Genomic DNA, 17498 nt, shown 5'->3' on the forward strand with positions numbered 1-17498 from the left:
GTGCTGGGGGATCGAACCGCGGTCCCTGTGCTTTGCCAAGCTTGTTTCAAGTAGGTGCTTTAGACCACTGAGCCATCTCTCCAGCCCTGCTTCCAGCACTTTGAACCAAGCCTCTGTTCCGCCATGCGCTCCTGTCATGTTTCTGTCCTGGAGCCGAGCATAGACCGAACCCCTCCAGCTGTGAGCCGCCTCCTCCCCTAGTTGTGGGTTTTGTATTGTATCTTTGCATCTCAGCAACAGAAAAGCTGGCTCATACATGCCGGCCAGCACCTCTCCCTTGATTACCATCTCTATTCATATGTCTAATAAGCAACTCAAACTTTGCACGTTTGTGGCCAGAGATGTGGCTCAGTAGTACAGCAGTTACCTAACACGTACAAGGCCCTGGGTTTGAACTCAATCATTACCAAAACAAACAAAACAGCGTAACAAAAAACAAAACAAAAAATCTTTTCATAGGGCTGGTCAAATAGCTCAGCAGATTAAAGCACCCACAAGCAGGCACAGGGGGTTCATCCCCAGGTCTGCTGTGCCGGCCCCGCCCCCGGGGCGCACAGAGATGGCAATTGAGCCTGGGTGTGGTGGTACGTGCCTGTAATCCCAGCTCTTGGGAGGCTGTAAGCAGGCGGATCACTATGAGTCTGATCTAGGCGTGAGATATTGACCAACCTGTAGACTCTTCCCTAAAAAAAAGAAAAAAAAAAAAAAAAAAAAAAAAAAAAGGAAAAGGGGGCATTGCCTGAACATGCTGACCAACTGGAATCAAATTAAGGCGATGCAGGACTCTTTAAGTGGCACGTAATTCCAGAATTCTGATCTGGATAGTCTACACTGCAGATAAAGAACAAAGAGAGACAGAGACAGACAGAGGGAGGGGGAGAGGGAGAGAGAGAGGATGGGAGAGAGCGTGCATGCGCGAGCAAGCCATCGGGAGATAGTGAGTAGAGGCGACAGCTTTGAAGAGAAAGATCTGAAGTAGTCTGTGCCTACAGAATCAAGACACTGTGTATAGGGCCGAGGATTTAGCCTAGTGGTGCAGGACCTGCCTGGCAAGCATGAGGTCCTGAGTTTGATTCCTGGTACCTCCCGCAAAAAGTTTCTCTGTCTTTAGGGGCCAGGGGGTGTAGGTACACCACAGGGAGGGAGGTCAGCAACGACAAATACCATGTGAGAGGCAAGGATGAGGACAGGTGATGTCCTTGATTTGACAACTAGGAGGCCACTCATAACCTTGGGTGAGTTGGGGCAGGAGACAAATGTCCCACGGCAGCAGATGGAAGGAAGAACAGAGCTGAAGAAGGACGGCAAGAATAGGTCAGTGATGTAATCAGCCTGTGATTTCTTAAATCGCCAATGCGAAGCATAATTTGACATCTGAAATCAGGCTTGAGCAGTTTCTTGTATCCACTAGAATATCCTTGAAATGGAAGTAATCTTTCCAGAGTCTGCCTGCCCGGCTCTTTGTACTTACACATCCTTCTCTAAGTCACTGGTACTACTGGGGAGCAGACCAGAGGACTGTAAGCATAAGCCAAGTCTGCCTGACCGAGGGTATGTTTCTCACCCCAGGACCTGTTTTATGCAAGCGTAAGCACCAGCCACCGTTCTGACCTGGTAGTTCACCGATGAAGGGTGAATGTGGACATAGCCATCATTCTTGGTGACAAACTTCAACTCAATTGATTTTGGCTGCATTTTGACAGCTCCAGTACTGGTCTTCTGAAACTTGCCTTCTGGCGTCTTCACCTGAACAACAAATATTTGTAAAAGTAGATTATAAGCTATACATATTCCATTACATGACTTGTCTCATGCATAAGCCCGTCTTGTTTGTCTAGCCTTGCTATTTCTTCCTCCTCATTTATTTTTTCTTCTGAAGACAATATAAGGATCTCTCTCTCTTTTTTTTTTTTTTTTTTTGCGGTACTGGGGATTGAACTCAGGGCCTTGCGCTTGCTAGGCAAGTGAAGGATCCCTCTTTTTTGGTTAAGTGCTACGGTGTGGTGGGTGCAGTGGTGCTGCGTGTCTATTCTAGAAGGCAGCTGTGGGCCAGCGCTGCTGTGCTGCTGCTGTGGATCCACACCAACCCACTTCACAGGTGCAGAGATGCAGCCCACAGGACAGGCTAGGGCTGGCAGGCCAAGCTCGATCCCAACGTAACATTTCCAAGTGAATTTCTTTTAAGACATAATGAAATATGTCTAAAACAGAGATTATTTCATTTAAGAATATATTGAAAATCATATTTTAGAGCCAGGCATGGTGGCACTTGCTTGTCATCCCAGTACTTGGGAAGCTGAGACAGGAGGATCCCACTCCTAGGCCAGTACGGCTTGAGCAGTGAGTGTGAGGCCAGTGTAATACGTGGTGAGACCCTGTGTCAAACTCTTCCTCCCTTGAACTAAAACCTGTGATCACGTAATTAAGAGATGGCTCCCTTTAACTGATAAATACCATTTTAGTTTTCTCTGCTACATTTATCTTTATATACAGACAAACTATAGGCAAATAATACAAAAAGATACACATGTATTGAGACTAAAATAGGATCCTTTATAAACCTTTTCTTTTTCTGGTGCCAGGCCTTGGGGCCTTACATACACCAAGCAGGTGCTGCTGCTATAAACCATTTTTACTTAATATGCTGAGAACATTTTTATGTTATTCAATATTTTTCAAAAACATAATTCTTAAGGGATACACAATACTTCCTTGTAAGAATTTGTAATTCCACCAATAAGTTTTCTATTACCAAAACCTTGCATGTGGCTGAATTTTCCTGGCTGTATGTGTCCATGTTTGCACTTAGTTCTTTGTAGCAAAGCCTACAGCAGGAAGGGTACATATACTTTTATTCTCACCCAGGCTGAGAGTGGTTATGTTGGGGGCATATGCCAGCACCACTCTAAGTTTTAAAACATTTGGCCAACTTGCAAAGGCATCCTAGGGATTGACTCCAGCCCTGAGCTGCATTCCCAACTCTTTGAGACTGTCTCAAATTACAGAGGTCCTTAAATTGCCAAGGCCAAGGCTTGAACCTCAAGCCTGCTGGAATTATAGGTACGCACGCCACACCCAGCTTTTCTTTTTTCACTTTTTCTTTTTTGCACTGTATATTCATTCATGCCCTATGTCTACTTTTCTATTAGATCCTGGGTTCTAAAACAGAGTCAGAACTTTTAACTTTTTATTTTTTGCTTAGCCTCAAAATAATATTACTTGTGATCTAAAATTTCTTTTTTGTTGGAGGGGACTCATTTAAAATTTCATTTTTTGAGATAGTCTCTTTATGTAACTCAGGCTGGCCCCAAACTCATGGTGATCTTCCTGCTTCAGCCTCCTGAGTGCTGGACTTACAAGCATATGCCACCGTGCCCAGTCATTTAAAATTTCCTATAGTACATTTAGAATTTCTACATTTGGGCTGGAGAGATGGCTCAGTGGTCTAAAGCACCTACTTGAAACAAGCTTGGCAAAGCACAGGCACCGCGGTTCGATCCCCAGCACCACATGCCAGCCAGACCCGCCCCCTGGTGGGCTGAGCTGGCCACACACACACACAATAAATAAATGTAATAAATAAAAATAAATATTTAAAAAAAAAAAAAAAAAAAAAATTTCTACACTTTTTAATTTCCGTATGAATTTTCTCCATATCTCTCCCCCCCACATTTTTTTTTTCTTTTGAGACAGGGTCTCACTATGTAGTTCAGGCTGGCCTTGAACTCACTATGTACCCAGGCTGGCCTCAAACTCCTGGCAGTCCTCCTACCTTAGCCTGCATCTGTGTCAGAGCTTGGAGGCACAGATCTAAGCCAAGACGGAGCAGATCAAAGCAATTAAACACAGCAGGTTATACATCACAGAGGTGATACGCACGATACACCTACAGCTGGAGACCTGTCATGGTCTAAAGGAACAGCTCACCTGGACCAGGCTTCCTCGAGGACTCAGAAACTCTCCTACAGTCGCAGAGAGGCACTGCCCACTGACCTCAATGCCTTCATCACACTGGAAGACACCTGCCCCTTGCTACAGTATGGAGTGACCTCCTTTTGGCAGACCCAACCTGTGAGACTGCTACCAAGAAAGTAAAGACCTTCTTTATCTACTTTGGAAGGCTGGATCTAAGGTGTCCCAGAAAAAAAAATACATTTTCTGACGAGGTCAAATCTTCAAGTTTCATAGTGAAACAAGATGCACCAACGGGGCATCAGGAAAAGCAGGCTGGCTGCGCCCCTGGCCCCCTCATGCAGTAAGAGTTCTCGGAGATAGCAAGATTCTGTGGTATCAGGGTCCTGGATTTCCCACTTATGCCTAAGCCCCTATAAAAGCTCTTAAAGGGAGGAAAGAGTCCTTCCTCTGAGAAGCTGATCAGGAAAAACATGTAAGCAAACCCAAAACGCCCTGACTCCGGCCCCAGCCTTAGGATTGCCAGCTATAATGGAGCCTTTCTTCCTACACGTCCATGAACAGCAGCAACAACAACAGCCATAGGAGTCCCAATTCAGGTCATGGGATCCTGACATTGCCCAGTGGCATCCTTGTTAGGCTCATGGCTCTGGGATGGCCTCCATGCTTCAGGACACTGGCTACCACCGCCCTGCTGATACCAGAGGCTGACAAGCTGCCTTAGGACAACTGACCATTCAAGCACCACACTTACTTAGAACCTTAGTAGTAGACCAAAGGAGGCACCACTGGTGGTCAAATCCAAGTCCTTTGGTATCAGGGACTTCTACGAAAAAATCGTAACCCAGTTGCTCTGCTCCTGCTTGAGCTGAGGGCCTCCTTTCATGAGTGTGGAAACTATGGATGAAGTATTCGAAGCTGGAGGGCCTCACAGATCACACCTTGCGAAGCAGTTTTGTACTAGAACGGGTCTGATGGGCAAGACATGCAGCGTTGACACTGGACTCGGATGGACGCTCCGCCTCTGCCTACTGGAACCTCAACCCAGAAGAGAGTGGAGACTCGGACAAGGGTGCTCATGAGCAAAGGATAAAAAGACTGATGTCTATGTGGATTCCAATATGGCTTTGCTGCATTACATTACATGGTCATGGAGCACAATATAGGGAAAGAGGGCTCTTAACTTCGGGAGGAAAAGTACAAAAGAGATTTTACAGCTCCTACATACAGCTCCTGATCCCTGTACAGGGACAAAAACGTGGCTGTCATACACTCCAGGGGACACCAAGGAAGCCAAGCCAGAAAAGCACAGCAGTCTGCTGTGACAGCCTGCAACCCGAGAGGCCTGGCCACTGTCCTCATCCCCGATCTCCACCCTGGAAACTTCCGAACTGCTCTCCAAATGAAAAGACGTGGCTCGCCTTAGAACCATCACTGCTGGCTGACACTGGCGGCCCAGGACAGGCAGGCCACACAACAGGGTGCAGACCGCTCGAATGGTGGCCCTACAAGATGGAAACAGCAGCCCCGCTCTGCTTGCTCCGGGAGCTGACCGGTCCACGCACGGCCAAAGCTTGAGGAGCAGCACAGTTACAAACAACACAAAGCCCTTTTCCATTTGTTATAATTCTTCCTCTTCCCAATAGGAATCTGACGCCCCATAATGGGGTAAATGGGAATGACAAGCTACTAAAACTCATTTATAGAAAACATCAAAGGGGAGATGAAGCAGTAAAAAGATGAATTTCCCCTAACTTCCCCTCCCTACAGCTGATATTCTTTATTCTAATGCAGATAAAAACAGTAACTTTTGTCCCTATAAATAAAGCTTTATAACGTCCTGTTCCCACAACACCCTGATTTGCCTAAGTAAGGCTACCAAGCTATGTTAGGTTGTGACGCAGCTTAACAAACTGCTTTTGTTTTACGTCTGTAAACTTAAGCCACCCAGAAGTTTCTTCCTGTTAGAGGGACCAACTCCTTCAGCAACGCACATATAACGGCAGCCCTTCTTTCGTTTGGGGCTTAGCCCTTTGGACACAAGTCCACTGAGCTGGTGTGCACCTAACCTAAATAAATCCTCCTCCTTCTCCAGTAGCCTCTCTGGACTTGAATTCTGCAACAGCTATACGACTGACATTTATCCCACACTAATTCTTGGAATGTAATACTATGTCAGAAGGATTAAAAAGGCTCCTAATTTTATGTAATCAATGTGTTCTTGAATGATATCTAAACAGACTGGGAGAACTGAAGGATTGGAAATGTATACCAAATACACTTGATGAATCCATGAATTAGGTGTATCCCTCTGTAAGATGATTAGTGGGCACACTGTACATTTACCCCTTGGTTACAAATCAAACAAGACATGAGAGCCCCCAGAAAAAAATGCTTGGTTACCTGCACCACATTTGGATACAGAGCAGCACACAGCATAGCTGATATCAGCTTGGGATTCTCTGCATTAGAGTTTGCCTGTGAGAGAAACGGCATTAATTGTATGAGAACTTTTACCAAGCAATGTAGCTATTTCAGAGCATGCTCTGAAACTTATAATTCATTTTATTTCTATCTTAAAATATAAGAGCCTCTAATTTTTATTTGTTGGCTAGGAAACTTTTTGAGTTAAAAATAATTTACTGGAACAGTCACATAAGACCCCCGTCTGAGAAGCCCACAAGGCCTTTCTTAGATCTGCAAAGAGTTCCAGCTGACTGTGAGGTGGCTCAGGAGCCCTTGGAAGACCCCAGGGGATGCCAGTAGCCTTCATTTCGATGGAGAGAAAGATTCTGGCTCATGAGGTATTCAGAATTTCTAATTGCTCTTATTATTTATTTTCTCCTGGAGACAGGGTCTCGCTATATAGGTCAGGCTGGCCTTGAACTCCTAACAATTCCCCTGCCTCAGCCTCCTGAGTGCTGGGATTACAGGGGTGTGCCACCATGCCCAGGTAATTGCTTATTATTACTATTATTATATTATTATTTTGAGATAGGGTCTCATGTAGCCCACGCTAGCCTCCTCACTGCAGTCCACAAGGCTCAACCTCCTGAGTGCTATGATTACAGGAATTCATCACCACATGCTTAGAACATGGGAGCACAAAGTTCATCTTGAAATTATCTTCCTAATTATTATTTTATTTATTTATGCGTGTGTGTGTGTGTGTGTGTGTGTGTGTCCAGCTCAGCCCACCAGGGGGCGGGGCTGGCTGGCATGTGGTGCTGGGGGATTGAACCGCGGTCCCTGTGCTTTGCTACGCTTGTTCTAAGTAGGTGCTTTAGACCACTGAGCCATCTCACCAGCCCTGGAAAGCTTTTTTAATGACATGCCACTGTGAAATTTAAAAAAAACCCAGTAGCAACAACGAACAGAAAAACTCCTGTTTGCATAAGCATTAGCTGATAAGTTTTTGGAAAGAAGTACATCAAGCGTATCACACAGCACAGGTGTGGTGGCTTGCAACTATATTCTCGGCACTCTGAGAGGCTTAGGTAGGCAGATCCAAGGTTTGAACCCAGCCTGGGGAAGTTAGCAACTTAATGAGATCCTATCTCAAAAAATTAAAAAAGAACTGGGGATGTAGTTAGTGTGAAGGGCCTGGGCTCAATTCCTAGTATGCAAACAATCAAACAGACTGACACACACACACTAACCTCCTGCTCATAAGGCTTAAGTGAAGAAAAATATCTGCAAGCGGTTCTAACTTCAGATATTCTTTTCTTTTTTTTTTGTATTTTAGTACAGGATGTACAGGGTCTCTACGTAGGTTGGACTCCTAGTGATCCTCCTGTTTTCAGCCTCCCAAGTGCTGGGATTACAGGTGTGCGCCACCACCCCCAGTCTGAGTCACTGTCTCAGCTCACTCTGGGGGCGGGGCCTGCACGGCACGCCAGGGATCGAACCCCAGCCGCTGTGCTCTGCGTAAGCAGGCGCTTTAGTCCGCTGAGCTATCTGGCTGGCCCTGACTTCAGATACTCATGCTCACACTGAACAGAAACAAGAAGAAACCACATGTTCCTTACCTCTTCTCCTGTGGCACCCAGGACCCCATCTCCTCCTTGGGCCCTTTTCTCAATTTCTCTTGCTCGGAGCCCTTCCTTTACAAATCCTATATCTGATAACAGCTCAGTGAATTGTCGTTTGAGGCTGGCCATTTCCTGAAAAAAAAAATGGAAAAATCTTTAAGAAAGGGCATCCATATGCCAAAGATGAGCATCTATTCTTACAATAGCGAGCAGCTGTACAGCCATACAACTTCTCCAGACAGCAGCGAGGTGCATACTGTGTTGTCAAATGGGGTGAAAGATGCCCGTCTGATAGTTCCCAAAAAGGCAACTGCTACTTATAAAAAATGGCAGACAAAGACAGTCATTAGTAATTTTAAAATTTCAGGAAACCTAGGGATAACTTATTTAAATGTTCATTACATATTTATTTTCACTGGAGTTGGGGTAGGTCTAATGCTCCTGGAAATTCTTAGGACAGCAAAAAATGCAGCGGTGTGTGGCACCGTGTGCCATCTGGTCTTCTGGCTTGCAGCTCTGTTTGTGTCCTCTCTGCTCCTGAGCTGGGCCGGGAGGGCTCAGGTCTCTCCAATCGGATCTCTGCAGAACAATCCCCTGTGCGGTCTCAGCGACTCTCAGCTGTTGCCAGGGATGGGGGCATTATTATTTTCGATCCACACTATTTTTTGTTACTGAGTACCAGTGTGAGGAAAAAAAGTGAAGCTTTCTTCTCCTTGTAGCTTCTGTTCAAACAGCTCTCTCCACACCGGTGATCCCAGCACGTGAGTGGCTGAGGCAGGAAGACTGCTTGAGCCCGAGAGCCAGCGGCCTGCTGGACAACACGGCAAGAGAGCTTCGCTTTAAGAAAATAGGAGAGTGTCTGTCTTGTATAGCAGTGTTTGTCTTGTGTGTGTGAATCCGTGGGCTCAACCCCCAGTACCACAATACACCAAAACCAAAACAGGCTATGTACTAACACTAAACAAGGAGATAATAACTCAAGAAACTGAAAATTAAGCAACACTGTCTTGCTCCCCCTGTCTTTTTAAGATACTGGGGCATGAACCCACCCAGGTGTATTCCACTACTGAGCTACAATGCAACCCTATTTTTTTTGAGTCAGGATCTCACTAAGTTGCCCAGGCTGGCCTCAAATTTCAGATCCTCCTGTTTCAGCCTCCCGAGTAGTGAAGACTCTGAGTGTGTGTGCCACCGCTGCCACTACCCTGCCTCTTGATAACAATTAAGTGTTTTCTTGGAATGCCTCAAGTACACATGGATTACATGGCAAAGTACAAGCAGCATTAAACATGTCAGAGTGTCTATTCTGAGCTTTGTTGAGATGGGTCTTGCTACATAGCTCACTCAGTCCTTCTGCCTCAGCTGAATGCTGCAATTATAGGCATGCGCCCCGTGTCTAGCTTAACTGTGATCTGAATAAAAAGAATTCTGCATTCTAAATGGGGCTTAGAGGCAAGAGGGTTGCTGTGGCTTTAAGGCCACCCTGGGCTACAAAGCAAGACCTTGTCTCAAACAAACCCAGACTAGAGCTTAATGAAAAGAGGGAACACGTGAAACAGTTGAACACAGCGAAATCTATATATTTTCTGAAGAAAAATAATTTCATTATTATTACTGTCATTATTATTATTATTGTGGCCGGCTCAGCTCATCCTGGGTGTGGGGCTGGTGTAGCATCTGGTGCCAGGGATCGAACTGCAGTTCCTGTGCTTTGCCTGAGCTTGCTTAAGCAGGCGCTTTAGACCACTGAGCTATCTTGCTGGCTCTGAAAAACAATAATTTTTTTTTTAAAAAAAGTAATCAAAAATTACACCAGACAGTGGTGGCGTGTGCTTGTAAATGCAGCTTTCAGGTGGCCAAGGCAAGAGGATCATGAGTTTAAGATCAGCCTGACTACACTGTGAGACTGTCTCAAAACAAAAACAAAACACTACCAAGGAATAAAATACCTCAATTTTTTATATTCAAACATGTTAAATGAAGACTTGAGAAAGTATTTATTACCAATACCTATTCAGTTCAATTGGTAAACTCCAATGAATGATAATTAAGAGATACCAAACTTAATTGGCCTGGGTAGGACCTGGGTTTATTTATTTTAGATTTTTTGTAGCATCAGGGACTGAACTCACAATGCAACGTACCCCCACCCCAAGCCCCTTCACATTTTCAGAGATGGTCTCACTAAGTTGCAAAGTTGCCCAGGCCAGGACTGATCTAGCACCCCTCTCGCCTCAGCCTCCCAGAATGCTGGGACTGTGAGTGTGCCACCATAGCAAAAATATGCCAGGCTATTTATACGTATTTTCACTCTCCTCTGGCAAATCTAACTGGCAGTGCACCATCACTAGTTTGCCTTCTCAGACCCTGAGGAGGAGGCCTAAAACACTGCCCTGGCGGAAAGCATGGAAGACCAAACCTTCGTCTGTTATACACTCGCTGGCATACAGCAGAGTCTAATGCACATAGGCAAATGAAGTCCAGCTCGGTCTTCTTAGTTCTTTGGCTTTGAGGAGTCAGTCTTCTTGAGATTCTCCTGAAAGAGTCATCTCTCTTAGAATAATACATACATTTCAGTGTGTGTGTGGAGGTTAAAAATGCCTCACACAAATTCCTGAGAAAATTCCAGTGAGAAGTAACCTGTACCACACTGATACGCTACCCTGTCTTCTACATTAAGAAATCAGTCTTCACTAGGTGAAAAAACAGGTGAGCTGAGAGTTTCAGCAGAAAGTCCTGATGGCATAGTTCAGAAGTCCATTTACACAGCTGCAAAAACCAAGCACCATCCGGAAAAAGCATTTTAGATGTCAAGATACAAGTACAGGCAGGCATGGCGCCACATGCCTGTAATCCCAGCTACTCAGGAGAATGAGGTGGATCACAGGTTCGAGACTAGCCTGAGCAACTTTGGGGACTCTGTCTAAAAAAAACCTAGAAAGTCTGAGGATATAGCTCAGTATTCCCTGGGTTCAATCTCCAGCACTGTATTAAAAAAAAAAAAAAGAAAAAAAAAAAAGGGTAAGAGCGATGGCGCTGCCCGGTCCTCCTATGAACTACCTCCAGTGGGAAATGAACGAAACAGAACTGCCGTGGGCAAGACTCACCTGCAGAGCTCTTCCTGACAAGAAGTTCTGTCTGCAGTAATTATAACTGGCATGCACGCCTTCCCTTGTGCTCAGCTGCCACCCCTAAGTTTTGGAGAGAATCAAATGAGGTGACTCTGTATTTGTGTCCACAAACCTAAGGTACCTATTTGGTTATCTACTTACCTTATATGCTTGGAGAAGGGCCAGATAATCACTGTTTGCGAAGGCAAATTCTAGCTTTTTCTGGTTGGCTTCCTCTTTTTTATCCCAGGGAGACACCTAGGAGAGAAAAACTGGCTGTCAAGGACACATTCTGCGTGAAGTCTCAAATGGTACTTCCCTCCTGATGAGGCCAGTGGCCTCAGGGAAGCCCATGGAACAAGGTACCCTCAGCGGCTAGGTGGGGGGACAGTAAGGACAGCAGCAACCAAGGTCCTTTCTGTCCTGAGCGCTTCTGGGCCTTCTGGTTCCAAGTGGCAAGTCTCTCCAGAGCTACTCAGTCTAAAAACTACATCTTACATAAAAAATTCTGTTACCTTTGCGGCATCTTTATTTTACAATTTTTTTCTTTTCAGGGCTGGGCAATGATGCCAGGACCTTGCAAGTGCATTTTAGATTCTTGTTCATCACTTATCTTTGGATATCATTAGCTTCCCCACCGAGAAGCAGTGTTTCCCTCTATTTTTATAGTATTCATCCCAAAATGTTCGTCTTCCTCCCCAGGCTTGCAGTTGCCAGCATAAGCGAGTTACGCCGAGGCTCTCGCCACTGCAATAGCACTGGAAACCACTTGAAACCAACTTCTCTCCAGTTTCTGTGTAGCTGAATAACTTTATAGGTCACCAAGCAGCAACAAACTTTATCTTCTACTGGAAAGTAAAATTCTTTCCTTTTAGGCAAGCCAAAGATTACATCTGGGAGCTTTTAACATTATGTTTACAGAGCCTACAGGGTCAAGGACTTGATTTGGCTAATGATAACAAAATTCCCAATAAATCTTTTCATTTTCCAATAAAAGAAAGCAGAAGTTTCTTGAGATGATTTGAGAAACAGGCAATGGAACTTCTCTTTACAACACTGATGCTGAAAGTCTCTGAGCACAGCACGTCAGTTGTTGGAGCTTCGTTTTATCATCTGCTCTTACATGAAAGAGCTGGGTAGGGGCTGCGGAGATGGCTCAGTGGAATAAGCACTTCTCTGGCAAGCACAAGGGTCTGAGTTCAATCCCCGGTTCCGCAAAAAAAAAAGCTGGGCTAAGGTCCTGTGTCTAGATGTCTCCCCAAAGCCTCATGCTTACGTAGATATGAATGACTCTAGGGTATGTGACTGATTCATGGTGCAATGCTGGGATTAAGGCTGCTGCGATGAAAGGTGGGTGATGGCTAGCTCAGTCCTGACTGGATCAGGATCGGCACCGCCCAATCCTGGCTGACAGGATACAATATAAAAGGTGCAGACTGCTCTTAAGCTCTCTGCCCTTGTTGCTTTTGCTGTCTTCCGGCATCATGAACTGTTGCCCCTCCGCCATGTGCCATCCTGCCTTGCAGCCAGCTGAGTAGGCACCGAAACCTCCACAAACCAGGCTGAAATAAACCTTTCCCCTTTTAACTTGGTGTCAGGTATGTCTCAGCAATGAGAAAAATAAGATCCTTCTGTAGACGTGTGAGTTTACAATTCTATGAAGTATAATATTAAAAACTGAAGAAATGACCGTGTTTAGCTTTCTCCTATCTAAAATAAGCCTCAGGAAAAAAAAAAAAAGGCATCATGACGCTCCACTCCACAACAGCAGAACACCTATTCTTCTGAAAGACACTGACGCTCCGAGGACTGAGCATGTGCTCGACCATACGCAAGCTCAGTAAGCTTATTTAGGTCTTTTCAGACAGGGTTTCACTATACCATTCAGGCTGGTCTTGAACTTGCAGTGATCCTCTTGCCTCAGCCTCCTAAGTGTAGGATTACAGGCAAGAGTCACTCTGCCAGGCTTTGATAAATTTTAATGGGCTGAAATAATAAAACTACGTTGTGTGATTGCTATGGCCCCCAATTAGAAATAACAGAAAATAGGGGGCCAGGGACATAGCTCAGTGGCATAAGTGCCTGCCTGACAAGTGCAAGGTCCTGAGTTCGATTCCTGGTATTGCAAAAAAGGAAAAAAAAGAACAGAAAATAAATCAAGGAACCCACAAATACATGAAAGTTAAACAACATATGCCATCGTGTGGTGATGAGTGAGTCACAATGGAAATTAAGAAAAGAAATGAGTGACTGGGGGGTGTAATACATTCATAGAAAGTCCTGGAAATCAGTAGCAAATGCTGCTGAGGCTGCAGGGCAGAGGACGCCCTTCCACATTTGGAGGGAATGTAAGCTAGTACAGAAGCCCTCTGGAAACCAGTGAGAAGAGTCCTCAAAAACTAAAATTAGAAATTCTGTGTGACTCAGCCCGCCCCATCCAGGTTTCTTTCTGAAAGAGTTAAAGGCCTCATGTCTCAGTGATCCGCACACGCTCAGTGATCCATGTACACTGAGTGTTCTGTGTACTCAGTGATCTGCACACACTCATGATCCTGCACATTGTGACCCACACACACTCGTGATCCGTCCACACTCCTGTTCAAAGCAGCACCACTCCCAACAGCTTAAGTCTGGGCAGTGGCCTGTATGCGCCGAACAGAGGCCTAGACAAGGAAAGTGCAGTGTACACAGTGGAGTACTCAGCCACAAAGAAGACAAATCCAAGTCATCTGGAGGCAAACGGATGCAGCTTGCAATCACAGTAGCAAAATCAGACACGAGCACAAATATCACATGGTTTCTCTTCCATGCAAAACAAAGCATAAATAATTTAAAGAGTAAAACCAAAGATATGGCACAGGAGACAGGCTCTGCAAACGAGAAAGGGAAGTAGAGAAGGAAGGCGAGGGGAGGGAGGGAATGGGAAGATGTAACCACAGTAAGGATGTGCTGTGCCCATGCACCAAGCCCCATGATGAGTGCAGTCACTTAGAGCAAATATGGACTAAGAATCAGATAAAAAGAAAACTAAGATTTAAATGGTTAATTGCTCAAGAGGCATAGCTTTCCCAGGACAAAAAAAAAAAAAAAGAATTATTGCAAAACCATATCTCAATCTTCCACCTTAACAGACCAGAAAAAGAGGCATGGACTAAACCTATATATAAAGTGGTATTTATGTCTTTTCAAATTGTGTAGGGGCACTTGTTTTTGTTGGCTGTGTTGTGGCTTGTATCTTAGATGTCCCTCAAAACCTCCTGCAGTCATGGGGTAGGCTTCTAGTTTGTTCTAGTTTGTCGCTGATTCCAATGCTGGAATTACAGTGTGAGCGCCGCACCCGCCCTGGGGTGGCTCCCTGCTTACAGTAGGCCTGCTCTCTGCTCCTCCATTGTTGCCCTTGCTGTTTTCCGCCACCATGAGCTGCTGCTCTCTGCCATGTGCCACTCTGCCTTGGAGCCAGCCACATATGGACTGAAACCTCCACAAACTGTGAGCTAAATAAAACTTTCCTTCCTTAAGTCTGGGTGCTGTGTATTTGTCCCAGCAACAAAAGAAAAGCAACCAAGACAGTTTGTGTTTTCTGATTTTGCTATACTGATCAAATACAGTAGATATATAAAAAGCACATTATTTTAAGTAAGTTATAGCGCCAGTTCTTTTGAGGGGGCAGTTTGAGACAGAGTCTCACCATGTAGTGCAGGCCATCATTGAATTCAGTGTTCCTTCTGCCTGAGCCTCCTAAGTGCTGGGATTATAGGTATGCGACACCATGCCCAGCATTTCTGTTTTTTTGAGACAGGGTCTCGCTATGTAGTTCCTGCAGGCCTTAAACTCTCTATGTAGCCCAAGTTCACAGTGACACTCCTGCCTCAGCCTCCTGAGTGCTGGGATTACAGGTGTATGCCATCATACCAGACGCTCCAGTTCTTAGTCTTCATTTGGAGCACATATCTCTTTTAACCAATTTTTTATGCCACTGAGCTATCTTCCCAGCCCCATGTATCTGTTTTGAGATCAGATTTTGGGGATTACACCTCCCTGGAGCCTACACGGTCCTCGCACAGATAACATAAATTCCAGTGTAGATGAATATTGTTTACTTACAAAAGGAGACTTAAAGGCCAAGCTGGCGGCAATGGTGAGCGCAGGATCCAGGCAGCGAAAGATAGACCCAAAAAGCATCAGCTTGCCAATTCTCACGTCCACCGGCAGAGAGGCCAGGTGATACCCTAGAGGGGTCAATTTCTCATCCAGGGTTAGTGCTCCCAAGTCTCGTAACCGGATTTTGGAGGCGCGAAGAGAATCGGCGTGTGGTGGCTCAATGAGCCGGGAGAACACAGATTGCAGACTATGAGCGCTAAACATGTCTAAGATTTTGATTCTGAAAAACACAAAGGAACAATCTCAGTTTTATATTTGGTGGAATTACAGAGGAATAATTTATTTCTTGAGTGAGCATAATTTACAATTTTCCAGGGCCGGTCATAGCTCAGCAGAATAAGTGCCTGCTTAGGCTGAGCACAGCGGCCGGGGTTCAATCCCCGGCATGTTATTCCAGCCCCACACATGGGGCGTGCTAAGATGGCGATTGAGACTGGGCATGGTGGCATGAGCCTGTAATCCCAGCTCTCTGGGAGGCTGAGCACAAGCAGAGTACTACAAGTCCAATCTACATAGTAAGATCCTGTAGACCCTGTCCTAAGTACATTAAAAAAATTACAATTTCCCAGTTTTTGCTTTTATAAACCGTAGCCTAGTTTAAATAAAAATTTTAAAAAATTACTTCTAGTTTCCCTAGAAATAAACTACAGAAAAACTTTTCAGGGCCGGGAGATGGCTCAGTAGAGTAAGTTCTTCCCTGGCAAGTGCAAGGATCTGAGTTCAATCCCCAGTTCTGCCAAAAAACCAAAAAACCAAAAAACAAAAAACTTTTCAATTCTGAAATATTTATTTTTACAATAAAATCCTCCTTATAAACTTTCAAAATGCCTTTAAAAAAATAACAGTTGAGTTTAAATTATCAGATAAAATCAAATGATAAAAGGTAACTACTGGCAAGGATGTGGAGAAATTGGAATCTACTGGCAGGAATGTAGAATGATAGAGCCGCCATGAAAAACAGAATAGATGGTCCAAAAAAATTAAATGAGAACTATCGTTATCTAGCAATCCCACTTTTGGGTATTCTTTATCCAAAAAATAGCAACTGATGTCTCAGATACTTGTTCACAGACAGCCGGGTAGCCCAGGTTGGCCTTGAATTCACGGAGATCCTCATGCCTCGGCCTCCCAAGTGCGGAGATTAAAGGCGTGCACCACCGAGATAAAGGTATATTGATAGATGAGTGGATGAGGAGAATGTTGTATATAAGTACAGTGGAATGCTATTCAGCTAGCCTTAAAAAAGAAATTCTGCAATGTACGACAAGTGAATGACTTGAGGATGTTATGCTAACTCACAGGACAAATAGCGCATGATAACCTTTATTGAGGTAGCTACAATACACATAGAAGCAGAGAACGGTGGTTGCTCGGGGCTGGAGCGAGGGGAAATGAGGCGTTGTTCTACAGGCACTAAGTCTCAGTATGAGCGATCCCTGCGTTCTAGAGATTCGCTGTACGAGCGAGCGTACGCCTATAATTAACAAGCCTGTTTGTAGATGGTTACAGATTAGATCTAGCACGTTCTCCCAAAGCCTGCTGTGTCGGAGGTGGGGTTTCTGGAAGGTGACTGGATCACAGTGGTGCCACGCTCAGGGGTGGGGTGGCCCACCGATGTGCTCCCGGCAGAACGTGCTGTTAGGAGCCGGGGCCTGGCTGTCAGTCGAGGGCCCTGGGGCTGTTACTGGGTGAGACTGCCCCTTCCGGGCTCTGCCCTCTCTCTGCTTCCTGGCTGCCGTGCAGTGAGCAGTGGTCCCCCACCGCACAGTCCGCTAGGCACCGCCTGCTCTGGAGCCAGCTGACTGTGGACCGGATGCACGGAGACTATGAGCAAAGGGAGGCCTCTTTTCCTTTAAGTTGTGGGTGTGAGGAGTGTGTCCAGTGACGTAAAAGTGACTAAGACATACACTTAAAGATTTACTAAGAAGGAAGAGCTCATGGTAAAGTATTATCACAATAGGACTGGAAGTGACTAGGTTGGTTATGACTGCTATACAATTACAGATGTAATGAAAAATTCAAATCATCCACTTACTCTTTTTCACACTGAAACTGTACAGTTTATTAAATTATTGATATTTTTAGTACTGGGAATCGAACTCAAGACCTCACAGTTGCCAGGTAGGCCCTGAGCCCCTGAGCTATATTGCTTGCCCTTGTTTATAAGATAAATCTATACTGTATCTTGGGATAGATTTTTTGACTAGTATTTTATATTGCGAACTTCAGTAACTTTTTAGAAGAGAAAAATACAATATACAATTTTCTTCACTTTGACTCCTTA

The 17498-nt window shown here is 45.0% G+C and overlaps 1 protein-coding gene across 1 annotated transcript in view; it reads right to left on the reverse strand.

The window, feature by feature from the left end:
• Dhx57 (DExH-box helicase 57) overlaps positions 1–17498 on the reverse strand; it is a 56796-nt gene that overhangs the window by 2210 nt on the left and 37088 nt on the right. Inside the window, exons 17-22 of the mRNA XM_004627631.2 lie at positions 15158–15434; positions 11216–11311; positions 11051–11134; positions 7941–8075; positions 6316–6390; positions 1612–1746 (exon numbers count right to left, since the gene is read on the reverse strand). Of these exons, the coding sequence (XP_004627688.1) occupies positions 1612–1746; positions 6316–6390; positions 7941–8075; positions 11051–11134; positions 11216–11311; positions 15158–15434 (802 nt within the window). The remainder of the gene's footprint in view (positions 1–1611; positions 1747–6315; positions 6391–7940; positions 8076–11050; positions 11135–11215; positions 11312–15157; positions 15435–17498) is intronic.

Source organism: Octodon degus, unplaced genomic scaffold (assembly GCF_000260255.1).
Source record: "Octodon degus isolate 3935 unplaced genomic scaffold, OctDeg1.0 scaffold00020, whole genome shotgun sequence".
NCBI classification, from domain to species: Eukaryota; Metazoa; Chordata; class Mammalia; order Rodentia; family Octodontidae; genus Octodon; species Octodon degus.